This window comes from Saccharomyces kudriavzevii, assembly GCF_947243775.1.
Source record: "Saccharomyces kudriavzevii IFO 1802 strain IFO1802 genome assembly, chromosome: 4".
NCBI classification, from domain to species: domain Eukaryota; kingdom Fungi; phylum Ascomycota; class Saccharomycetes; order Saccharomycetales; family Saccharomycetaceae; genus Saccharomyces; species Saccharomyces kudriavzevii.
The window spans coordinates 119,601-144,242 of record NC_079275.1 but is presented as its reverse complement, the minus strand read 5'-3'; the positions used below and the strand labels follow the sequence as shown (position 1 = coordinate 144,242).

The window sequence follows — 24,642 nt, the reverse complement described above, 5'->3', positions numbered from 1 at the left end:
AACCTAGTCACTATTGTTTTTGACCTTTTCTCTTTTCAACAAAGCTTCGCATGGTAAAAGTAGACCCAAAACGGTAACTGCGAAAATAATCATACTACATAATTAAGCCATGCATCAGTCATCTTTTATATAAAACAGGGCAGTATATATTAACGTTTAGTGGAATTGATGTTTGCTATTGGCGTCTTGCAGAGAAATGAATAAGAATGTCGGTAGACTAGTAAAAATATGGAACGAGTCAGAGGTGTTAGTTGATAGAAAATCCAAATTTCAAGCAAGATGTTGCACATTACAGAATCAGAAGGATATACCCTTCATACTTCAAGATTTAATCCAAAACAATAAAAGCGTTTCAAAGGCATCCCACATGCACATGTATGCTTGGAGGACTGCCGAAATAGTAAACGAATTGAATCTTCAGAATGAGCAGAAAAAGAAGAGTAGTAAAAATAACAAGAAAAGTAACAATAATCATGCTGACAAGTCAAAAAATGTAACCGCGCATCCAAAAAATATTGAACAAGGTTGTGCTGACTGCGGCGAAGCCGCAGCTGGGCAACGCTTACTGACATTGCTTGAAAGAGCGAATATATTTAACGTCCTCGTAATAGTGACCAGATGGTACGGTGGCACACCTCTGGGCTCATCTAGATTCAGGCATATTTCAACATGTGCCGTGGAAAGTCTGAGGAAAGGCAAATTTCTGCCCTGAATAATGTTTTTATTTCATGTTACATGGCTATAGAATACACATTGATAGGTATATACATAGGTAGTGTACCTATACAGCTTGACATGTCATTTTCATACGTACTTGTAAGGGTTTAGGATTGCATTCGGGTCATAATGTGCTTTCAAATCCTTTATCATTTTGATTTCCTCAGGACTTTTCGAATAACCAATGTAATTTTTCTTTTGGAAACCCAATCCATGTTCGGCACTAACGGAACCATGTTTTGAGGAAACAAATTCATAAACAAATGGCTCTAAAGTTTTTTCAATATCTTTGTTATATTCTCTCACGGCAACGTTTAAGTGCAGATTGCCATCACCAACATGACCATATCCAATGGCACCTACGACGGGCTTGGGCGAAACACCAACCAATCCAGCTTCAGAAAGTCTGACATTTGTGGCCTCGACTAAAGAATATAGATCCTTCAATGGTAAAGAAACGTCATATTTGTAAACACCACCATTAGCTTGACTTGCTTCTGGAATCATTTCTCTCCACTTCCACAAGTTTTGTAATTCTGTCTCGTCTTGCGCCACCACACCATCTGTAACTATGCCCTCTTCCATGACGCTTTCTAGGAAAGTTTCAAGTTTAGAGTCATCGTGATCTTTGTTTGACCCTGATGTCTCGATAAGAATATAAAACGGATGCTCGTCTTCTAAAGGAAAGATGACATCTTTTAGTTCGCTTTTAGTCAAGATTTGAGAACTAGAATCCATAAACTCAAAAGCAGATAAAATTTCAGACAATTCTTGTCTGGCTCTGACAAACACTTTTTGAACATCTTCAAAACTCTCGACAGCCAAATAGGACACATTAAATGCTTTTGGTCTAGGAACGGTGAGGATGGAAACACCAGTGATGATACCAATAGTACCTTCCGAGCCAATAAACAGCTGCTTCAAGTCATAACCGGTATTGTCTTTTCTCATGGAATGCATGCTGTTGACGATTCGACCATTCGGCATAACCACTTCCAAACCTAACACGCTTCCATGTAGCGAACCATAACGTAGTAATCTCAACCCACCGGCGTTGGTAGCCACCACGCCACCAACATGACAAGACCCTTTGGCACCCAGATCTAATGGGAACATATAATTCTGTTCCATTATGTGATTATTAGCATTTTCCAGGATGACACCAGCGTCACACTTTAAAATACCAGAAACAGGGTCAAAATTTCTTATTTTGTTCAAACTGGCTAACGAAAGAATTAACTCATCAAAAATGGGTACGGAACCCCCTACCAAACCGGTGTTACCACCTTGAGGTACAACCGCGATTTTTTCATCGTTACAATAATTTAAGATCAATGAAATTTTCTCCACAGACTTGGGTCTTAGTACTAACTTTGACTGCCCCTTATATTTTCTCATCCAATCTTCATTATAAAAAGACAGATCTTCCAATTCGTTGGCTTGTAGTATTTCTTGTTCCGATAGAATAGATCTGAAATAGTTCAAATCGTCAGAAGTCAATTTCTTGAATCTAGGGTCTCTGTGCACATCAGGGTAGTTTGCACTAGTTAATCTTGGTTGTATTTTGGTAGAATAATAGTTGACTTTCCTTCTATAACTTCCTAAAAGGGCTGATAATTTAACGTATCTGCCACCATACTTCAAATGGTTTCCGATAGTTCCAACCAGGACGTTGCTCAACATTCTCTTGAACGCTGCTCAGAGTACTGCAGTATCGTCTGGAAGACAATCTGAGAAAGTGACTAATCTCTTCGCTACTTCCTTCAGAGCTACGAAGAATATGAATTATCATCTATCAAAATGAAGAAAAATTCGGCCGATATTGCCTCGAGAAACAAAAACATAATAATAATTTATTAAAGGCTGGTGGAAATAGCGTGGTACATTTGGTGGATCTAAGCAATCCATTCTTTTGTGTTACATGGTCGGGGCCTTCAAAGAAGTATGTAAGGAAGAATATTTATATAAGGTGAACGGTGGAAGAATTAGAATTACTGCTTGAAAAAGGATGACCAGCCTTTCCTAGTGAAATTCAGCCTTTGATGGACCGTAGGTTTATGCAAAGTTGTTTGTAGGTTTAATGGTGATGGTGATGATGATGCGCCTATATGATCTGTTGAATGTACCTTTTTCTGGGATAACGTAGTGAAATTGTGATGTGTATCGCCACTATTCTTCGATGGCGCATGATTTTCTTTATTGAAGTTGTCAAGTACCATCAATGGCACAGGCGGCAGCAACTTTGCGAGTGCAGAAGACCTCGACTCTGTAGTTGATACTGTCACCATGGATGTCAGCGAAGGAATTGACATAGCAGAAGAAGATCTAGAATGCGAAACTGGTCTTCTATGATTAATATACTCTTTCAATCGGCCGGGACTTGGAGCATTGAACAGCAGTACTTCTTGTCTTTTCTGTCTAGACAGCTGTTCCTTAATTGGCACCAGAAAGTGGGCCAGAGCGTTGATCAGATCAGATGAGGTTATTTTCACATCCCAATTAAAATACTCCAAAAGTTCCCGTTCGATGGTATTCACTTCACGTACTTTGAGCAAACCTTCTGTGTATGTGGACCAGTGTTTGTTCCAAGGGGATGAATCATTCAAAGTTTTAGCAGCTAATATCAGACATCCCAAGAATATCCGATGTCTTGTGGTCTCGATGCCATACACGTTCGTTGGTATTATGTTTTTCAACTTGTTTAAATAAACCGTGGTGGCCATTAAAGTTGGCGTTTGTACGTTTGACTGGATGACCACTTTTTTAATGAAGGTGAATAATTCCGGCAGTTGACATCCATGGGTCTGATTACTGTTCTGCCTGATTTGGATTATGGAAGCCGTGGACGTAGCTAAGAATTGAATCATTTCTTGCGATACAGGTTTTCTGTTAAATTGCAAAAGAGCGTCGTAGTCGAACATTTTCTCTTTTAGCACTTCCCTTCTAAGTTAATAAGACTGATAATTGAAACAAGGTTTCGTTATTCTACGTCTATCTGTCTATATATATGTTCCTCGAGATTTCTACGTATGTACACGGTCTCCTACTGGCAGCAAGTTGCCCAAACATTTAAATACAGAAACTCGTATCGATCATGTTGCATGCTATGCCTAACGAACCACACCATTTAGCAGGATGATAATAGGCAAGGCTTGACTATCAGTGTATTTTAAACTTGCAGTTCAAGCTGTTTTTTTAGTGCAGCAAGAAAAAAAAATAGTGACGCTGGTTTTTCCGCGCTGCGTTAATTTAACAAGTTTTATTATGGTAATGCCATATGCGCAATTTGGGGATTAGCTTCAGCTTGGCAATTTTAAATAGAGGTAAAACTGAAATACATGATATGTGATATGTGCTACACACCCATGTGTTGCTTAGACCCCTCGAGCTTTATTTTATTGCGGCAAGTGCTTGCATTGCATTTTTTTTTTATATTTATTCTTTTATTTTTTTTCAAGAATTTCTTAAGGCATAATCCCCATATTCAAACTAATTATAAATAATAATAAATAATAATAAGGCCTTTCGGCAAATCAATTGTTGAATATATACGAAATGTTGCTTTATATACTATATATAGACTGTTGAGACGATACCCGTTAAAAAAACAATTAGACTCCAAGAAACCATTACTCCGAGTACAAATGAATCATTTCTTGCCAAAGCCCTCCAGATTCTGACTAGTTTCTTACAAAATCTTAATAAGATGGAGTCATTGTTCATGTTATCATACTCATTATTGGAATTACCATAGTACAACGTCGGATCGCCCAAGAACTGGCCAGAATTCAACGTGAAGTGCCCCATTCCATTTATTACATCAGGATTATCCACCGCAGTGTAGTTTGCACTTAATGGATGTTGATAATCATTATTCATGGCCATTTTCTTCTTGACAGCATGCTCCACCTCCTCCTCAAATTCCCCTTGAGAATCATTGAACCAATCGTCTAATTCTCTTCTTAGATATATCATAGTATTCAGGATGAAGTTCAAGGAGATGAAAGGTATTATTACACATAAGATGAAATGCGAAATGGTTCTTGAACCAAAATAGTTTACTACTGGTGTAAACAATTCCTCATGGCCGCGAACATAAACAAAATACATTGATAGAATCAAAGATTCTCCAATCGTCAACATGATGTTATTGCCGACTACCAACACCATCAAAAATATGTTCATCACAAATTGATAGACCGTGGAAAATCCGACAAACCTCTTTATGTGCGTAAAGCTATGAGTGGCACTTGGATATTTGTCATTAGGGATGGCCCATGTATAACCAAAGGATTTCTTCAAGATGGGGTCTTCTTCGCTCAGAGGGAAACCCAAATTCTCTGAATCTAAAGTTGTCAATTTCAATGAATTGTCGATGGGGTTCATCATAATAATCGTATCGTCCTGTGAGATATCCGGTACATGAAGCTGGTTCGTATTCTCATGTGATTGCTGTTGCACGCTACCATATGCTGATGATGTGGAATGCAGAGGTTTGATCGGGTGATACTCGGACGAGTATACGTTATTCGATATTGACGATGAGTCATTTCTTACTTCGATACATTTGGATAACGTAATATCACTCCTTTTCACAAAGTTGTGATAGTGCTCTGTACCACAGCCACGGTCATCGTTGTGGTTTATATTGTCATTAGAGTATGCATTGGCACTTTCCTGACGTGTTAGGCCATTGCTTACTTTTGGATCAACCATTTCTTGGTAGTTGAACAGATTCCCTATTATGCATATGGTAAACTCCCCTAGCGCCCATGATATACCAAAGATGTAGGCTTGTCTTGGGATGATATGCCAGGAACACTCCTTATTCTTCTTTGCGGCGCCTTCATGGTCTTGCACCTGAGGATATGCCAAACCAATCAGTATAATGAGCATGAAGGCGTCATTGATGGGGAAATCGACAATTAAGTTTAGTATCAAAAACCTTTGATTAATATTGAAAAGGAAAGTCTTCAGGAAGTAATAAAGAAACGGAGAAAAAAGCCCTAGGAGAAAAGTTCTGAAATAGTCCTGTGAATTTGGCTTGAACATCAACGGATCATCGTATTCATGCAATAGTAACTCAGACGATAGATAGAATAGTAGGAATAGCGAAATACTAAACAGTACAGAGAGTACCACTATGTAAGGTCTTGTCGAGCAGAAAAGAGGCATGAAATACGACGCTGCATGATTTAATCGAACCATATCCGGGAAGAGCTTTCACAAATATCTTCCTTTTTGTGTGAAGTATACGAGGTATAAATTGAAACGTCGAAGAGTAAAAAAGCGATATATGAATGCAAAGAAAGTACTAGATCTATGTTGAAGATGTCTGAGCTTAACCGAAGAAAAAAACGGTGGATTATCAAATTTTTCAACTCTAGACAATATCAGCTCTCATTATTTTGCACTTTTTCATGTTCCCATCCTGTTCCTATTTTTCCTTTAGTTTCCGCATTGGGACGCACTCTGCGCGCAGAAAGTGGAAAATAATAAGTGACATCATATAGAAACTAGAGGAAAATGCAGAAAGACAGAGCAAAACTAAAATAAAATATTATCGTAGATGCAAAAGCTCAATGTGTGATGTATTATTATATAGTTTTTTCTGTTGCTTGACTATAAAAAAGTAAGAATATTCTAAAAGAAGTGACTGTACAATCATTTGGTCATCGATTCAATCTTATCTTCCAGGGAGTCAATCTTCTTTCGTTGTTTTTCCAGTTGTTCTTTCAAGTGGCGTAACTGCTCCTTCTCACGCTGTCTGACAAAGTAATCTTCTGTAGCTCTTTCCCTTTTGACAAACGAATCCTCTGAGGCGGACCCCCTTGGCGTCCCAGTAGAACCTTCTGAGTAGAACCTGGCGGTCACTCCGCGCTGTAGTTGCAATGTGCGTGCTAATGCTGAACGTGGTAACATATTCTAGTGTAGAACTGTGCAAAATGTGGTGTAAAATGCCTTTTTAAAAAATATATACTTCTCTTGAGAAAGCTAGGACAAATCCTACTATGAAACAAAAAAGTAAAAGGATTTATAATAGCAAGGCAAAACAAGTCAGATTAGGACCTTCTCCCTCTAGCGATGATTAAAGTGTTTCTCAACACCCGAAGTCCGTTGCAGTGGAAGACGATGAATGTCGGCAGCTAGACAGTTGATTGGCATAACCGTGAATATGTGGGTAGGACAGTACCCGCTGCAACCTCCCCTTATTCTGCCGCGAATGCGCGCATCTGATTGGTCGGGCGTCACGGGAGAGTAAATCTGTTTTCTTTTTTGCGTACGTCGTCGGCCAAACTAGATGAGAAAATTATCATTTCGATATGTATACGTATGAATGCTATATAGCATATATAATGAGTGAAGGAGCATAGAGGAATGACATGAGGACGTTAAGCAGATGGCTTGGTCCGCTTAGCGGAAGGGATGGTGGCCAATTCCGGTACATCGCTGTCATTTTGCTTGTTCTTTCTTGCGGATAATACTTGTGGGGTGGTGACCTCTGTGTGGAAGTTCTTGATGATGGAATCGACATCGTCGATGTTCAGGGATCTCACATCGCCCAGTTTCTTGATCTTGGCGGTAACTTCTTTGATTTGGTCGTCTGTCAAATTCAAGTTCAATTGGTCGACTCTGGCCTTGATAGCGTTCCAACCTGTTAATCTGTTAGCGAAGTGGATATACCTCTTCATACCGAAATCGTGAGGGTCCAGAATCTCGTAGGTAGATGGATTCGCTAGAATGGCCTTGGCATGGATACCAGCTTTATGAGTGAATGCACAGAACCCGGTAATAGGGTTGTTGAATGGGATATTGACCTCCACGGCGTCTGCCACCAGATTTTCGATGTCTCTGATCTTGTGCAGCTTGTACTTGGATTTAACATAGTCTGGCGCGGCAACGATCATTCTTGCCATTAGCCCACCGAGAGGAGTGATACCGTTTCTTTCACCAATGCCCAGTACACTAACGTCGATCAATCTAGCACCACCTTCCAAGGCTGTGTAAGCGTTCGCGATGGCGCAACCGGTATCGTTATGGAAATGACACTCAACGTCACAGTGGACAACACTTTTCAAAGTTCTGACAAGTTCATACACTTGTCTTGGGTTAGCACAACCCACGGTATCGGCAATACCGACTCTATTTACACCGATTTTGTCGACAGTTTTGTAGATGTTCAGAAGGTCAACCAGGTCACTTCTGAAGGAGTCTTCAGAAGAGAATCTAATTTCGATGCCTTTGGATTTGACAAATTCAATAACTTCCACAGCACTTTTGGCAATGTAGTTCATGTCCTTACCGTGAGAATACTGTCTTAGAAACTTGGAGGTACCGATGACCACATCGACACCGTCGACGCCAGTCTGTACGGCAACTCTGGCATCGTCCATGTGACAACGGATATGGGTTAGAATTTTGGCCTTCAAGCCTAGTTTACAAATGGCCTCACAGTCCTTTCTGGACTGTTCAGATGCCACAGGTGAAGTCAACTCGATGTAGTCCACACCAAAATCATCTAAAGCCCTGGCGATTTCAATCTTCTTTTCGGTATCGAAGAATGCGTTGGCAAATTGTTCACCTTCCCTCAAGGTTGAATCAATCAGTTGGAAATTATTTACGTTAGAAAGGTAGTCACCTGGCTTGGCAGCATATGGATTTGGTTTAGCAGCAGTCATTTTCAAAAAAAATTGAGAGTCTTTTCTTTCTTTCTTTATTATTTACAAACAGAGATAAGAAGCAAGGATAGTTATGTTAATAGCGTATCAACAGAACAATTATCGATAAGCAGCTGATATCGTTTATATATAATCATCGCAAGATATTTTAACAAGGTGTAAAAAAGGCCCAGCGATGAGGACATTAAGCCATCAACAGTATTACTCACACTTCCTCCGTCAAAAAATCATCATTGCCGATTGCCTATATTCCCACCTCATGCTCAAGAGAAAATTCCACTGCAATTTTGATCTTTTTTTTTCATCATGAATAAGGAAGGGATGGCGGGGCAAGCCGTTGTACATTACCCAGAGGTCTGTTAACCGCAACGTAAGTACCGCCATATCCATTGTAAGGCGAAGAAAGAGATCGCGTCAGCACTTTTTTTCTACATGCGGCCTTCTAAAGAGTTCTTTTTTTCCTGCTTGGTGAGTTGCCCACGCTCCACGTTTCTTGCCGATTTCCCGCCGGAATTCCTTTTCCTCACCAAAGTACCATTTGTAATATTCCTGCGCAACTTTTCGTAGAAACAAAGACAAGTCATCATGCTTCTAGAATAATGATGAACTAGGCCCTCGCGCAAGCTTGGCGGAGTTTATAAGGAAGAAAGATATTCGACGCATTAGTCATAGCAGACTGGCTCGACGCGCTCTGTCATTGCCCTTTAACTTCTGCTTTTTTTCATTTATTTTTAGCTCTAACGAAGGAAAAGATTCTTTTTGTCAGAGGTTTGGACACCGGGATCACGCCAAAATAATCAGCGCATCACGTGCAGTGGAACATGTGAAGCAGACGGTTATGCTCCTGGGCCAAGTAAAAACAATAAATACCTTGCAATGATATTTACAGGATACCGGCAGTCTTCCTTGCCCATCCAGAGCTAACTCACGCCCGATTTACTCTCAATTAAATCTTGAACGAAAGCTGTATGGTATACTAGCGCTTGAGCCCTATTCTCAATATTGGCGGCTAATTTTGAAAACCTCGTAAAAACGATACTAAACGACAAGAGGGCCCCCTTCGGATATAAAAACATATCATGAATAGACGGTGCTCTATTGGATTGATTATCCTTCTAATTACTCTTCGTGTGTTCCATCTACCTGCTTTTTGTTGAGTGTTAACCCAGCGGTTCTAAAAGAGGGTTAAAGTGCGGTGATAAACCGAAACCTCGCAGTCGACCTCTCATAACCATTTGTGTCACAATAGGTAACGGTTGCTAGCGTTCGTCCCATAAGTAGAGGTGTGCTCACCTCTCTATTTGAATTGATAAACTGCCCTCCCTATCTGGCCTGTTTTCTTTTTCTTGTTTTTCTCTAATGAACTTGACGCCTCTCTCCCCGCCAAGGAGCAAGCATCGGGCTCCACACCAAGACAATATCAAAGGCGTAGTATTTGAAACAGTTTTCCAGTAATTCGCCGACCATAGAGCTTTTCTCTTTCCTTAAGAGCATTTTTTCTTTGTCTTATTGCTAGTCACCGGTTATAACACACAAAAGTCCCCCATTGTGTCATCGTTTTCTGGGGATGATGCCATCGATATTTATAACCCCAGCAGGTATAAGAGCTACTTCTCGGGTGTGCTATGGCATAAGGGTATACTCAACAAAACTCGAAAAGGTCTCTCCTCAAAAATATCTGCATGATCCTGTCAAACTAATTGTTATACCGATATCCGACAGGGAATCCTTCATTTACTATAAGCATACCGATAACCTGTTCAATACTCAATCTAAGATACTAAAGACAGAAAAATGGATTGTCGAGAAATCAAAGAAGCTTTGGAGGAAATTGAAAATGTCCCCTAAATCGTACAATAAGAAAATCGTGTCTATGATCCAATCTTTGCTGAATAGTACGCCATGGTCAGAAAATAGCCTGCTTACCATACCAAGTGAAAGCTATATCCTGAAAAGAATCAAGGGCGAAACAGACAAGGCACAAGAAATACGGCTCACATTGAAAGATTATACTGTAAAGGCAAAAAAGGTAGATACACAGCCTCTGCACATTTACTATCCCTCTGAAATCTCCAATCCGGATAAGTGCTTAAAGCAAATGAGGAAACTCTACCAAGATGGCCTAATTTACCATAAAAGATGGACCTTGTACTGCATTTTGGGACTCCCGCTCACCATCCCTTTGATTCTAATACCGTTGATACCAAACGTCCCCGGGTTCTACCTCTCTTACAGAGCCTATGTTAATATAAAGGCCTACCTTGGCGCCAAGCACTTGAAGAGCCTACTGGAAAACCCGAACCAAAATTTAGAATTTAGAGATTTACTGGGCTATGCAGAAGTCTACAAACGTGGGAACAGCAGCCATTCAAGTGGGTCACAGGAGGGATCAAAAGACGCACCAAAATTATTGCTCAACAAGAAAACTCTTCCTTTGATCTTGGACTTTTTAAAGATCCATGAATTGGAGAGCGACTTGAACAAAGTCATTTTTCAGAAATCGAAACCACAAGACAGGAGCAGAGGCTGATTTAATGTCTCCCATCTTTCATGTAGATACACAAAAGCCCAAAAGCGGACTGTGTTTTTTTCTATTGCACTTCCGTACACCAGAATATATACAAGAACATCCATACATTTAATATTCTTCTTTTTTTTTACTAGATGATTTTTTTATTGACAAACTCTCTGAAAATAACTGACCCCTAACTTTTTCTGAAGCAAACTTTGAATCATTACCCTGTTAATATTTGTCAAAAAAAGTTCGATGTTTTCGCAATGGTGGTTGAACAATATTTTAACAGAATTTGATCTCATCTTCTATAAAACTTGACTACTGATCAGTTCCATATTCCTCTTTATTCCTTTCCTACTTTGTAATAAAAAAAAGCAGACCACATCGATTCAATCGAAATGAGAGCTAAGTGGAGAAAGAAGAGAACTAGAAGACTTAAGAGAAAGAGACGGAAGGTGAGAGCCAGATCCAAATAAGCGGATTATGAGTAAATAGCTCTAATTTTTGTTTTCAATTCTTTCAAGAATATCATAATGTCATTGATGAATTAACATATTAGCCGTTTCATTTTATCTCATAATGGATCTAAATTACCTGTTAAATTTTCCGTGGGGTGTAAACCATTGTTTACTATTATATAGTGCTTTATATATATCACACATAATTTAATCAATTGTCCGTTTTTTTTAAACTTTTTTTTTGTTTTTCGCCAACATCACAGTAATGGGCAGTTGGATTGTCTTTTTATTATATTATTTCATTGTATATTCTGTTAATTTCATTTCATATTTTATCTTATTAACATACGCCTATATAAATTTTTTGAAATACAGAGAAAAGACAACTAAGAAATAAACCGAAAGATATATACTATATATATATCTCAATCGGTAGATTCAGCAAATCTTTCTTGCATAGTGCTCAACAACTTTTCAAACTCACCATGGACTTCCTTTTCACCCCTGCTTGGTTCAAAAAATTTAGATGAAGAAACGGCATGCTTAACATCACCAGTGGAGTCAGCCAATTTTGACCAGTTGGCACCATTAGCGGCAGCTTTTTGAGCTTCGTCATGATATGAAATGAATGCTCTCATCATATCGTATGTCTTCCAAATTGGGCAGAAAGCATCGTAACTGGAGTAACCATTCTGTTGTAAGAAGTCTTCCTTGATCAAAGTCGCAACATCCAAAGTAATTTTGTCACTGTCAGACAAAGCTGATTTACCAACCAATTGCACAACTTGTTCCAATTCTTCAGCGTTAGACAAGATTTCCTTCATACGATCCCTCAAGACAGGGAATTCAGGATAATTGGAATCATAGAACTTGTTCAAGACATTGGTGTACTTGGAGTAAGAAACAGACGTGTTGATAGATGGAAAATGCTTTCTTTGAGCCAATTTCTTATCCAAACCCCAAAAGACTTGAGTGATACCCAATGTAGCAGTAGTAACAGGATCTGAGAAATCACCACCGGCTGGGGAAACAGCAGCAACGATAGAAACAGAACCGATACGATCTGGAGAACCCAGAGCAACAGCTTTACCAGCTCTTTCGTAAAAGGAGGCCAACTTGGCACCCAAATAAGCTGGGAAACCTTGATCAGCAGGCATTTCACCCAAACGACCAGAAATTTCTCTCAAAGCTTCGGCCCATCTTGAAGAAGAGTCAGCAATCATAGAAACGTCCTTACCTTGATCTCTGAAGTATTCTGCAAGTGTAATACCGGTGTAAATAGAAGCTTCTCTGGCGGCGACAGGCATGTTAGATGTATTAGCAACTAAAGTAGTACGCTTCATAATTGGTTCTTTAGTACCACTCATTTCGGTATATAATTCTGGGAACTCCATCAGGACTTCTGCCATCTCGTTACCACGTTCACCGCACCCAACGTAGATAATGGCATCTGAATTGGAATACTTGGACAAAGATTGAGAAATAACCGTCTTACCACAACCAAAAGCACCTGGAATACATGTTGTACCACCTTGAACGCAGGGAAACAAAGCATCTAAAACTCTTTGACCAGTTAACAATGGATAGTCAGCAGACAATTTTTCAGTGACCGGTCTAGGAACACGAACAGGCCAGGTATGGTAAAGGTTGAAATCGGATTTTCTACCGTCAAATTCGACTTCCAAAATTTTCTCGTCCAAAGTGTACTCACCAGCTGGAGCAATCCAAGTGATCGTACCTCTGGATCTTGGTGGCAAGATAATCTTATGGCTTGAAATTAAGGAGTTTTCGAAAACAGAACCGTAAATGTCACCACCGGAGATATGGTCACCGACACGGAATTTTGCTGGAGTGAATTGCCACTTGATAGTTCTGCTCAGAGCTGGAGTGTCAATACCTCTTGGAATATAAATCGATTGCGATTCTTCCCTAATGGCCTTTAAAGGTCTCTGGATACCATCATAAATGGTTTCCATCAAACCAGGACCCAATTCCACCGACAAAGGCTTACCGGTTCTCAAAACAGGGTCACCAACCGTAAGGCCAGCAGTTTCTTCGTAAACTTGGATGGTAGCTTTGTCACCGTCAATTCTAATGACTTCACCCACCAGGTTGTCGTGACCGACCTTGACTAATTCGTACATGGCACAGCCAATCATATTTTCTGCAATGACGACTGGACCAGAGACAGAGTAGATAGAACCATATTCAGATTCAGCGTGGTCTTCCAATGAGATTCTTTTTATTTCCTTACGAGCGTTTTCAATTGCACCAGCCATTGTTTCCTTTTCTTTTCTTCTCTATTTGCTTTTTAACTCTAAGAATGAAAGAACGACTCCTGCGTTATAACCTTAGATATCTATATGCTTTGAGAAATGTGTTTGATACTTTATAGTCTAACTAATGTGGTAATCAAAATGTTGCAACCTTATCGAGAGAGCCTTTTTCCTTTCTTATTTTCAGTTTTTAATTCAGCGCGAGACCCCTTTGGGGAGCCGTGGAAAAAGATCTGAAAAAAAAAAAAAAAAAAAAGAAAAAAGAACAATACAATAAGGTTACGCTAATAAAATAAAGAAACAATAGATAGGGACTATAAAAGCAAAGTGGAGCCTAATCGTTGTGGCAAAGAAAAATCTTAACCCAATTGGAATCTGCACAGCATTCCAATGCAGATGAGCTCCCGGCACACTGCTGTTGCTGCTGCTGTTGTTGTTGTTGTTGCTGCTGTTGTTGTTGCATTTGTCGCAAGGACATAGAATTGTTCAAGTTCAAGGTATCTAAATAGCTGACGGGAATAGGGTTAGAGTAAATATCTCGGTATATGGACAGCTCCTCACCATCACCGATGTCAATAACTTTTCGTCCTGCAGCGGTTGGTCCTGTCCTCATGGGCACTTCGCAGGGGAAAAGCACCGGTGTCTGCATTTGATGTTCGCTATTCCTGGTGGACATTTCGTTCGGGCTCAGGTGGAAGGAAAAGAGATCCTCGTCGAAAAGTTGCAACTCCTGGCCGCGCTGACTTGCGTTGCCTTCAGCAAGCACACCTTCCTCCTCCCCTTGCACCTCGTCGTTGAAGAAAATCTTGGAATTGCGTCTCCACCAGTCCGTAAACGACTCTATTATCGAACGCACGGACTCGTCCCTCTTAGTTGAACCAAAGGGATCTGACCTTCTAGAGCTGAACTGCGCCGTATCGATTTGATATGGATGTGTGCCATTAATGGCTTCGATGGCGCCACGATGCGAAGACGCAGGCGGTCTCCACTTCACAAGCACGTCCTCCATTTTCCCCACAAAAACATTGTTTTCCCTTCTTCGCCTGCTTTTTTGCTTGGAGATAACAAGTTGCCTCACCGAGGGGAGCTCACTTCTTGGCAAGAACCTGTTTTGAGTGTCCACTTCGGGACTGAAGGATGGAAAAGTTATATCGTCTTCGTCCAAACAGTCCTCTATACTTGTGTTACACTGCATACCTCGTAATATTTTCTTGGCTATCTGTGAACAAAGCATATCCAGAAAGGGAGTTCACAAGCATATTTCATATAAAAGCACAAGAACTGCCAAGTGTCGCAAATTAATTTTTCTAACATGAACCCACACACCACACCAACAGCGAACAATCTTTTGTGACACTTAGCCGAAATCGTCATTAATGGTGCTAAATAATATCATCCTAGCAACATTTACACTTTTCAATATCTTTCAAACATAAGCAAGGCTATTTCATAGGCTGGTGCGACAGCAAATACCCTTTTCTACTACCAAGAATTCCCTGCCATTACCCTGTAACAGGCCGGGTAATGAAGACATGCCAATTTTTCTTGATTTTGGAAAAAAAGAAAAATCCTGGAAAGTTTCAAAGGGACATCCCCATTTTATTACAGCCAGGAAGGGCTGTAATTACAGCGCATTTGTGAAGATATCAGTCCACTGCAAAACAGTGTTCGAGGAAGAACGCTCATTCCAGTTTAGTTTCTTTCCTACCTGATTTTCTTCCTTTTTTCTGGTAATTGATCTCCGCTACATCTTTTTTTTAAGTTTTTTGTTATTGACACTTCTGCATAACCACCTTTCCTTTGAAAAAAATGGATATGGAAATTGATGACCCTGTGCACGGTTCCGGTGAAGATCAGCTGTCGCCTACCCTCGACGAAGACATGAATAGCAACGACCACAAGGATAACGCGAAGGCAGGCGCCAATGAGGATCATGCCGACGGAGAGTTGGATGAATTTAACTTTAAGCCTGGCTCTTCAGGCATAGCAGATCATAAATCCTCCAAACCGCTAAAACTAACCAACACAAGTATAAACCAGCTTGACAAATGGATTGAGCACCTGAGCAAATGCGAGCCGTTGTCAGAAGACGACGTGGCCCGACTATGTAAGATGGCAGTGGATGTTTTGCAGTTCGAGGAAAACGTCAAGCCAATCAATGTGCCAGTGACAATTTGCGGTGACGTACACGGTCAATTCCATGATTTATTAGAGCTATTTAAAATCGGTGGTCCTTGCCCCGACACTAATTACCTTTTCATGGGTGATTACGTGGATAGAGGATATTATTCCGTCGAGACTGTGTCCTACTTAGTCGCCATGAAAGTCAGATACCCGCATAGAATCACTATACTGAGGGGTAACCACGAATCGAGGCAAATCACCCAGGTATACGGGTTTTATGACGAATGTTTGAGGAAATACGGCAGTGCGAATGTGTGGAAAATGTTCACCGATTTGTTCGACTATTTTCCCGTCACAGCTTTGGTAGATAACAAAATTTTCTGTCTGCATGGTGGTCTTTCACCCATGATAGAAACAATAGACCAGGTTAGAGACTTAAATAGAATACAGGAAGTACCCCACGAGGGTCCCATGTGTGATCTGCTATGGTCCGACCCTGATGACAGGGGCGGATGGGGCATCAGCCCCAGAGGCGCAGGTTTCACTTTTGGCCAAGACATCAGTGAGCAATTTAATCATACTAATGATCTATCACTAATAGCAAGAGCTCACCAATTGGTCATGGAAGGCTACGCTTGGTCTCATCAACAAAACGTGGTCACTATCTTCAGTGCTCCGAATTACTGTTATAGATGTGGTAATCAGGCCGCTATCATGGAGGTGGATGAAAATCATAATAGACAATTCTTACAATACGACCCATCCGTGAGGCCTGGAGAACCCTCCGTCAGCAGAAAGACACCGGATTATTTTCTATAATATACATGTAGTGCATTCTTACTCTTCTTACTACGCTACTTCATTCTAATATAACTCTTTTTCTTTTCTCTTTGATATATATTTTAGTTACTTTTCTTTTATCTTTTGGAAATAACAATTTACCATGCACATGTCCTATTAAATTCTTGTTTTTTAGATGTTTATATTTCTGAATGCCTCGCCAAGAATATAACGCATGTCCGGTTGTCATTATTCACATATACTAATTTCTATAAAGCTTTACGTTTTTCTACCATTATGTATGGTTCATTTTTCGGACGAAATGTTTAATTTGTCAAGTTTGGCTTCTATTGAATTAGTGCCTTCCGACAGTTGTATATCCTTGACACTACCTCTACGAATCCCCTCACTGTTACTACCATTATTACGCCTTAGACCCTCACTTGAAGACGGATTCTTTCTTTGAGACTGGTTGAACTTGTTTGCCAAAGACTTTGTATAACCATTAGAATTGTAATTTGGTGTATTGCCATATGATCCGTTTTGATATTGAGGGTTGTATGGATATTGATATTGATATTGATACGATGGGTACATGGGCATAGGGGTGCTGAAGGAACACGACGTTTGCGGATTCATATTGTACATGTAAGGATTCATAAAGACACCATTCCCGCTCATCATCATTGGTGCAGGAGCAGAAGCGGAAGATGCTGAGTTATACATGAGAGGGTAAGTTGAGAGAGTGTTGTTTCCTATCTGGGGAGGGGGATACACCATGTAAGGAGTAGGATATCCCGCCTGGTAACCGCCATTTTCTTTGTTCCGGCGGTTTTGGCATCTGTACGCGTCTTTATAATTGCCTGTCCCTCTTCTTCTTTGCCCTCTTCCTCTTCGGTTATCATGATATAGTTGCTGAGGCTTATTCTGCTGCGTCGTCGTCATATATGGGTTGAATGGTGATGGAGAGCTGATTGAGCCATTAGTAGTTTGTGTATTGGTGTCATCACTATCCAGCCAATCACTCCACTCATTGTCGCTATCATTACTGCTGTTGCTGTTGGTTGATTTTCCATCGTCTTCATTTTTGTTAAGTTTGTCAAAAATTTCCTGTTTACGTTGCTCATAGAGCCTTTCCTTCTCAATTCTTTCCTGTTCCAAATCAGTACTTGATTTATCGTCGGCTTCAACTTTTCGACCCTTATCAGAACTAGCTGCTAACTTATTATCTGATCTGTCTATGCCACTATCCAACTTCAAATCGCTATCGTTACGTACTTCTTTCCGTTTTAAGATTCGAAATATTTTACTATTATTCGATCTCTCAATATTCTCATTCGAGAAAACAAGTTCTTCTGATTTCTTGCTCAACTGTAATTCTTGTAAAAGTGGTTTGCCTTCACCCTTTTGGAAATTCTCACCTTTGAAAAGAATCACACAGCTGTCCTGAGTCCTTGCTAAAACATGATTCAAATTATGGTACTCAGCTATTTGATGCGACAAAAGCCTGTAGTAAGAATTCATAGGTCTCAATTGGAATGATTCTGTATTCGAGTTTATAAAAGACACTATTGAATTTTCCAGCTCTATTATAAAAATACGGTCCTGCGGTTTCTGGAATAGACCTGTTTCCATAGCGGGCGTCAATCCCCAGTTTTCAGATCCAAGCACTGCCATCACCCACGTTTATTGAATTCTCTATGAATTGAAAAATACTTGGCATACTTTAACTGTTAGTACGAAATGAAATAATTAACATTAATTAAAAATGAAATAAATTATGCTTTGAATCTAAGATGCACGTTTCACATACTGTCACCACAGTTTACTGCTACAACAATGGCTCAATTTCCTACGCCGGATTTTATTGACTTGTGCTAAGAAAGAAGACGCAGATAAGCAATACAACCCGCATACAACACCACGCGATGCTTCTCAACCAATATTTTATTATTGAATCAGCATTATTTTGCGCTTAATCATTCATTCTTTCGTCGAGGACGCTATTTTGCCAATATTCGTCAGAGGCGATAGTTAGTTCTCATTAAAAAGGTGGGTAGGATTACAGGTAGCTTTCAATCATTGCCAAGTGGAATTCGAGATAGACCTACAGCGCACACATCTGGTTAGCATCAAGTAAAGTGTATTTTTATTCAATTCCCATTTACTGTCAAAATATTCGTTGTTGCCGCAGTAAACATCAATTATATTCCTTAAAATTTGTATTGAACAGTTGAAAGGGTGAAAATTAGCTACTAGTTGCTTCAAAGAAATAGAACCTGCTTTTCATACTAGGGTTCTAATTCGTAACCTTTACCTACACAATTTATTCGTCATGACCGCCATCGAAGATATTTTACAAGTCACCTCCGATCCTTCCGATACCCGCGGCTACTACATATTGAAGTCTGAGGAAGTGTCCCAGGGCTCGACTCTTGGAGTTGATTTTATTGATACGCTATTGATATATCAACTCACTGAAAATGAGGAACTTACCAAGCCTTTCGAGTATCTGAATGACTGTTTCCGCCGTAATCAACAGCAAAAGAGAATCACTAAAAACAAGCCCAACGCCGAGTCATTACATTCCACTTTTCAGGAGATTGATCGTCTTGTCATTGGCTATGGTGTTGTTGCCTTACAAATAGAGAATTTCTGCATGAATGGTACTTTCATCAATTATATCACTGAAATCGTCTCAAATGTAAACGCATACACTGATTTTCTCTCCCAAATCATTCAAAGAGCCATTTTGGAGGGTTCTGCTTTAGATTTGCTTAATGTCGTCTTCCCAACATTACTACAGTACTGTAATCAGCACGTCAGCCATTTTGATCTAAACGAATCTGTGATTTACAACAACGTTCTTACTATTTACGAATTATTCGTTACTTTCAAACCTATTGCAGAAGTGTTCACTAAGATAGAAGGGTTTTTTGCAAACTATAGCTGTAAGCCACAATTTTTTGAAAAACAAACGATATTGGGCCCTATTTTATCTCTATCTCCAATAGATGCTGCTGTTGCAATTCGTAATTATGGTGACAATCTTCTACGTTCTAAACAACAAACAGCCATGATCCACGAATCTCTACAAGCCGAACACAAAGTTGTTATAGATAGACTCTTTTTCATTGTCGATAGGCTTGTTCGTGGTTCTCTAGACTCAAGGACCGATATGATAAGCTATTTTGCCCATATCGCTAATAAGAACCATTTACGTAGAGCCGATCATCCACCATTTAAAGAACTATCTTCTAATGGATTCATGTCCAATATCACTTTATTACTGGTTAAATTTTCTCAACCGTTCCTAGACACCTCATACAAGAAAATCGACAAGATTGACGCGAATTACTTCAATAACCCAAGCCTATTTATTGATCTGTCTGGAGAAACACGCTTGAACTCAGATTTCAAAGAGGCAGATGCATTTTATGATAAGAATCGGAAAACTGCGGACACCAAGCCCAATTTTATATCAGATTGCTTTTTTTTAACACTGACTTATCTGCATTATGGTCTCGGAGGTACACTATCATTTGAAGAGAAGATGGGGCCTGAGGTCAAAGCGTTAAAGGAAGAGATCGAAAAAGTAAAAAAAATAGCCGCAAGTCATGATGTCTTCGCCAGATTTGTCACGGCACAATTATCCAAGATGGAGAAAGCATTGAACACTACACAATCTTTACAATTTGCTGTTCAGGGATTCTTCGCACATAGATCACTGCAGCTGGAGGTCTTTGATTTTATTTGCGGCGCATCTACCTTTTTAATTCGTGTTGTGGATCCTAAACATGAGTTTCCGTTCAAGCAAATTAAATTACCGTTAATTCCTGATCAAATTGGTGTTGAAAACGTTGATAACGCCGATTTTTTGAGAGCGCATGCTCCAGTGCCTTTTAAGTACTACCCAGAATTCGTTGTAGAGGGTCCAATCAATTATTCTCTCTACATCTCCAAATACCAGACATCCCCCATTTTTAGAAATCCACGTCTAGGATCGTTTGTTGAACTTACAACAATGGTACTTCGTTGCCCTGAATTGGTTTCTAACCCGCATTTGAAAGGTAAATTGGTGCAACTATTAAGCGTTGGTGCCATGCCATTAACCGATAATTCACCTGGATTTATGATGGATATATTTGAACACGATGAATTGGTAAAAAATAACCTCTTATATGCTCTATTAGATTTCTATGTTATTGTCGAAAAAACGGGTTCTTCATCACAATTTTACGACAAATTCAATAGTAGATATAGCATATCGATCATTTTAGAGGAACTTTATTACAAAATACCATCTTACAAGAACCAATTGATCTGGCAATCCCAAAACAACGCTGATTTTTTTGTGAGATTCGTGGCCCGTATGTTGAATGACTTGACCTTCCTTTTAGATGAAGGTCTAAGTAATTTAGCTGAAGTTCATAATATTCAAAATGAGCTGGATAAGCGTGCAAGAGGGTCACCACCAACGAGAGAAGAGGAAGACAAGGAGCTACAAACGAGACTAGCGTCCGCTTCCAGACAAGCTAAGTCATCGTGTGGACTAGCTGATAAATCGATGAAGTTGTTCGAAATTTATTCGAAGGATATATCAGGAGCATTTGTCACACCAGAAATTGTGTATAGATTGGCTAGTATGCTAAATTATAATCTAGAATCATTAGTTGGACCCAAATGTGGGGAATTGAAAGTGAAGGACCCACAGAGTTATTCATTCAACCCAAAAGATTTGTTGAAAGCCTTGACAACAGTCTATATCAATCTTTCCGAACAACCGGAATTCATCAGCGCTGTTGCTAAAGATGAAAGATCTTTTGATAGAAATCTTTTTATTCGTGCTGTTGATATTCTTGGTAGAAAGACAGGTTTAGCATCTCAAGAATTTGTCGAAAAACTGTTAAACTTTGCCAATAAAGCCGAAGAGCAGAGAAAGGCTGACGAAGAGGAAGACCTTGAATATGGTGATGTTCCTGATGAGTTCTTAGATCCCTTAATGTACACAATTATGAAAGACCCAGTCACTTTACCAGCGTCTAAGATGAATATTGATAGAAGTACAATCAAAGCACATCTCTTAAGCGACTCCACTGACCCATTTAATAGGATGCCTTTAAAGTTGGACGACGTAAAACCGAATGAAGAACTTAGACAGGAAATTCTTGCTTTTAAAAAACAAAAAAAAGAGGAAGCTAAAAATAAAACAAAGGAATAAATACATAGGTGAATGGGATGAAGCATAACTTTACCTCATATCCGGGCAGGCTTTATTTTTCTTTGTAATGAGATCTCTTTTCAGGAAGTTTTCAATGAAAATGTTTCTAATTTAACAATTATTTAAGAGGTGCTGGAAAAACGTAGAAAAGTTGGAATTATAGATAATGATAGTATATAATTAAACTTCTGGTTAAGCCTTAATAGCGTACTTTCTTTGTGGGAAAGCGATTTGCTTCTTCTTTTGCTTTTCAGTAACTTGGGAAGCTTCGAATTTGGTCAAAGCTCTTCTCAAAGCTCTGGTCTTCTTGGCTCTCAAGTCCTTTGGTTGGTACTTCTTGCCCTTGTATAATTGTCTGACAGCTTCTCTTTGTTGTTGGTTGATGATAGTCAAGACACAGGCAATGCTCTTTCTGACAGTCTTGATCTTTGGCAAAGATGGTTTGGACAACTTTTGGACCTTCAAGTCAGCCAATTCTTTCTTCAAGTCGACCAATTGGGAAGCCAATTGTTCCTTGGATTTGGTTCTTAGTTCGTAAGCTTTAACACCGGCCTATTAGCATGGGAAAACAAAAATGAAATAATACATTCCAAATTTTTTTACTGAAGTTAGTATTACATTCCTATTTAAAATTCAAACGAGAACCGCCGAAGATAACATTGAGCGTTCTTTGTAAAACGATGAGACCAATGGCTACTTCACAAAAATGGCTGCTATTTTTTAGCCGACGATTTTAGACGGTTTGGTTTATTCCGGCCAGACTGGACAATGTATGTGCATCAATTATTATGCGGTATTCCTACTCGCTATTCCGTCATGACCTCAAATACACGCACGCATACTATTTCCAGTCCTTTTGTTCATGGATTGCTTGATTCAAGTTTTCCTAATACTTCCTACTTTTTCTTTTTGTCCTTTGAACTGAACCTGGATGTACAAATTCACCTGATGATCGCCTTACGTCTCATATTTTCACGGGCTTCAATTTTATTTCTGCAGTTGTCTCAGTTTTATTATCCATTCACTATAAAACATACCATTTCGAATATACTGTCTCACTGTAGCTCTTTTCTGAGTAAAAACACTATTCGAAAGTATAATATAACGCTATATATTACAAATACGAATTATTTAGGATGAACTTCGCAAAATTGATGCTGGAATTCCGCCTAGTTCCACATGGTGATGCACAAGGCACCAGGTCTGATGCCGCCACTTCACCCGGACATGAATTCCACATTTTTGCGGTAGTCCAGAAAGAAGAGGCCTTTGATGAAGAAAAAAAATCGTAGAAAATGAAAAAGTGAAAAAGGTATGGGCTGTATGGAGGCATGGGTGTAATATTATCCCTGTCTTCAAATTGAAGAGGTTCTTCAAAAGATTGTTTGTTGAGCAAAAGATCGAGATTTTCTTCAAACATATGCAGAGATGGTTCAATCGCCCTATTATCGTTTTCGAATTTCCATTTTGTAATTTGCAATTTTCACTTCACGATATATTTTTTGACGGCTCAGTATACTTGATAACGGCACGTCTACATTTAAAATCACATTGAGGTGCACTAGAACAATCGAAAAGCGCATTGTATATTCTATGTCCTATATATATATGATATGTTTGTTTGCATTTATATCAAATTTATACTATTAGTTAGAGTTAAAAGTAGTGTTATACTTGTTAGGTTTTTTCAGTTATGTTTTTTGTTCTATTTTTCTTGGGTTTTCATTGCTTTTACACTAAATTTATATGTGACCGAAGTTCATCAATAAATCCATCGACGTTGGCCACTTTAGTTTTAAATCTTTATTTTTCATTTAGTTTATACAAGCGTATGTGATCCATGTCCTAGAATTTAAGTGGAGTTTTTCAAACTGTTACTTAACCATTCCAAACCTTCGTACAAACCTTCACCGGAGGTAGCACAAGTGGCTTGAATGAACCATGGACGGTTTCTGATGGAATGTAAACCTAATTTTTCGGTGATTTCAGCGGCTGACATAGCTTCCGGCAAATCTTGCTTGTTGGCGAAAACCAACCAAGCAGCGTTTCTCAATTCGTCTTCATTCAACATTCTTTGCATGACTTCTCTAGCTTCACCAATACGCGATCTATCGTTGGAATCGATAACAAAAATAACACCCTCGGTGTTTCTGTAGTAGTGTCTCCATAGAGATCTAATTCTGTCTTGTCCACCGACATCCCAGACAGTGAATGAAATGTTCTTATATTGGACAGTTTCAACGTTGAAACCGATTGTTGGAATGGTAGTGATGACTTCACCTAACTTCAACTTGTACAAAACGGTAGTCTTACCGGCACCATCTAGACCCACCATAAGAATACGCATTTCCTTGTTACCAAAAAGGTTACTGAACAACTTGGAGGCAAACAAACCCATTTTTAATTATATTAAACCTACTTGAGTTATCTCTTGCACTTTCAATGCCAAAAGTCTCCAAATTCAAGAACAGCTTTCTATATATTAAGATTAATCAACATCACTGAATAAACAAGTAGATCGAGAACGTGTCAAAGATTCTGTTTCTCTCTGTTTTTCCATTTTCCGGTTTTCATTTTTTTTCGTTTGAAAATATACGCCACCTCGTTATATGTGATTTGCAACGCGAAATGAAAAGAACCAAGAAGGGTAATAAGAGATTATTTTTATGATAACAATGACATTATCACTATAGAGACTGCTTCTTGGCTATAATATGTAACTTTTCTACTAATCTGCAGAGGTATGCAAGTATGTAGCTAGCATAAAACTATCGCTATCATTATCATTATCACTACTGTTATATATGTTTGCGTAATGACTTGTTTTTTGATCACCAGACGAAGATTCGATGTGCAAACTAAAAGGTTGAGC

At 39.3% G+C, this 24,642-nt stretch overlaps 14 protein-coding genes across 14 annotated transcripts, besides 1 other annotated feature; 4 read left to right on the top strand and 10 right to left on the bottom strand.

Moving 5' to 3' along the window:
• Nucleotides 1–196: 196 nt before the first annotated feature.
• Nucleotides 197–712, top strand: SKDI04G0690 (uncharacterized protein; the record flags this gene model as incomplete). Its single annotated transcript, XM_056232209.1, has 1 exon — nt 197–712. The coding sequence occupies one exon, from the start codon at nt 197–199 to the stop codon at nt 710–712; it is 516 nt and encodes a 171-aa protein (XP_056086510.1).
• A 92-nt stretch (nt 713–804) lies between these two features.
• On the bottom strand, nt 805–2,400 carry DLD2 (D-lactate dehydrogenase; the record flags this gene model as incomplete). The annotated part of the gene is made up of 1 exon (XM_056232208.1): nt 805–2,400. The coding sequence occupies one exon, from the start codon at nt 2,398–2,400 to the stop codon at nt 805–807; it is 1,596 nt and encodes a 531-aa protein (XP_056086509.1).
• A 308-nt stretch (nt 2,401–2,708) lies between these two features.
• Nucleotides 2,709–3,638, bottom strand: PCL9 (Pcl9p; the record flags this gene model as incomplete). Its single annotated transcript, XM_056232205.1, has 1 exon — nt 2,709–3,638. The coding sequence occupies one exon, from the start codon at nt 3,636–3,638 to the stop codon at nt 2,709–2,711; it is 930 nt and encodes a 309-aa protein (XP_056086508.1).
• Nucleotides 3,639–4,287: 649 nt separating this feature from the next.
• On the bottom strand, nt 4,288–5,925 carry AIT1 (Ait1p; the record flags this gene model as incomplete). The annotated part of the gene is made up of 1 exon (XM_056232204.1): nt 4,288–5,925. One exon carries the CDS (start codon nt 5,923–5,925, stop codon nt 4,288–4,290), a length of 1,638 nt encoding a protein of 545 aa, XP_056086507.1.
• A 456-nt stretch (nt 5,926–6,381) lies between these two features.
• On the bottom strand, nt 6,382–6,639 carry INH1 (ATPase inhibitor; the record flags this gene model as incomplete). Its single annotated transcript, XM_056232203.1, has 1 exon — nt 6,382–6,639. The coding sequence occupies one exon, from the start codon at nt 6,637–6,639 to the stop codon at nt 6,382–6,384; it is 258 nt and encodes an 85-aa protein (XP_056086506.1).
• Nucleotides 6,640–7,109: 470 nt separating this feature from the next.
• LYS20 (homocitrate synthase LYS20) lies at nt 7,110–8,396 on the bottom strand (the record flags this gene model as incomplete). Its single annotated transcript, XM_056232202.1, has 1 exon — nt 7,110–8,396. The coding sequence occupies one exon, from the start codon at nt 8,394–8,396 to the stop codon at nt 7,110–7,112; it is 1,287 nt and encodes a 428-aa protein (XP_056086505.1).
• Nucleotides 8,397–9,963: 1,567 nt separating this feature from the next.
• MRX19 (Mrx19p) lies at nt 9,964–10,926 on the top strand (the record flags this gene model as incomplete). Its single annotated transcript, XM_056232201.1, has 1 exon — nt 9,964–10,926. One exon carries the CDS (start codon nt 9,964–9,966, stop codon nt 10,924–10,926), a length of 963 nt encoding a protein of 320 aa, XP_056086504.1.
• A 383-nt stretch (nt 10,927–11,309) lies between these two features.
• Nucleotides 11,310–11,387: a sequence feature (Short protein (SKDI_04G0620, CAI4057197.1) was converted to a misc_feature.).
• A 407-nt stretch (nt 11,388–11,794) lies between these two features.
• On the bottom strand, nt 11,795–13,648 carry VMA1 (H(+)-transporting V1 sector ATPase subunit A; the record flags this gene model as incomplete). Its single annotated transcript, XM_056232200.1, has 1 exon — nt 11,795–13,648. The coding sequence occupies one exon, from the start codon at nt 13,646–13,648 to the stop codon at nt 11,795–11,797; it is 1,854 nt and encodes a 617-aa protein (XP_056086503.1).
• A 331-nt stretch (nt 13,649–13,979) lies between these two features.
• Nucleotides 13,980–14,840, bottom strand: SKDI04G0590 (uncharacterized protein; the record flags this gene model as incomplete). The annotated part of the gene is made up of 1 exon (XM_056232199.1): nt 13,980–14,840. The coding sequence occupies one exon, from the start codon at nt 14,838–14,840 to the stop codon at nt 13,980–13,982; it is 861 nt and encodes a 286-aa protein (XP_056086502.1).
• A 614-nt stretch (nt 14,841–15,454) lies between these two features.
• On the top strand, nt 15,455–16,588 carry PPH22 (phosphoprotein phosphatase 2A catalytic subunit PPH22; the record flags this gene model as incomplete). The annotated part of the gene is made up of 1 exon (XM_056232198.1): nt 15,455–16,588. The coding sequence occupies one exon, from the start codon at nt 15,455–15,457 to the stop codon at nt 16,586–16,588; it is 1,134 nt and encodes a 377-aa protein (XP_056086501.1).
• Nucleotides 16,589–16,855: 267 nt separating this feature from the next.
• RBS1 (Rbs1p) lies at nt 16,856–18,226 on the bottom strand (the record flags this gene model as incomplete). Its single annotated transcript, XM_056232197.1, has 1 exon — nt 16,856–18,226. The coding sequence occupies one exon, from the start codon at nt 18,224–18,226 to the stop codon at nt 16,856–16,858; it is 1,371 nt and encodes a 456-aa protein (XP_056086500.1).
• Nucleotides 18,227–18,884: 658 nt separating this feature from the next.
• Nucleotides 18,885–21,770, top strand: UFD2 (ubiquitin-ubiquitin ligase UFD2; the record flags this gene model as incomplete). The annotated part of the gene is made up of 1 exon (XM_056232196.1): nt 18,885–21,770. One exon carries the CDS (start codon nt 18,885–18,887, stop codon nt 21,768–21,770), a length of 2,886 nt encoding a protein of 961 aa, XP_056086499.1.
• A 192-nt stretch (nt 21,771–21,962) lies between these two features.
• RPL35A (60S ribosomal protein uL29) lies at nt 21,963–22,810 on the bottom strand (the record flags this gene model as incomplete). Its single annotated transcript, XM_056232194.1, has 2 exons — nt 21,963–22,322; nt 22,808–22,810. The coding sequence occupies 2 exons, from the start codon at nt 22,808–22,810 to the stop codon at nt 21,963–21,965; spliced, it is 363 nt and encodes a 120-aa protein (XP_056086498.1).
• Nucleotides 22,811–23,622: 812 nt separating this feature from the next.
• On the bottom strand, nt 23,623–24,168 carry ARF1 (Arf family GTPase ARF1; the record flags this gene model as incomplete). Its single annotated transcript, XM_056232193.1, has 1 exon — nt 23,623–24,168. One exon carries the CDS (start codon nt 24,166–24,168, stop codon nt 23,623–23,625), a length of 546 nt encoding a protein of 181 aa, XP_056086497.1.
• Nucleotides 24,169–24,642: the final 474 nt, after the last annotated feature.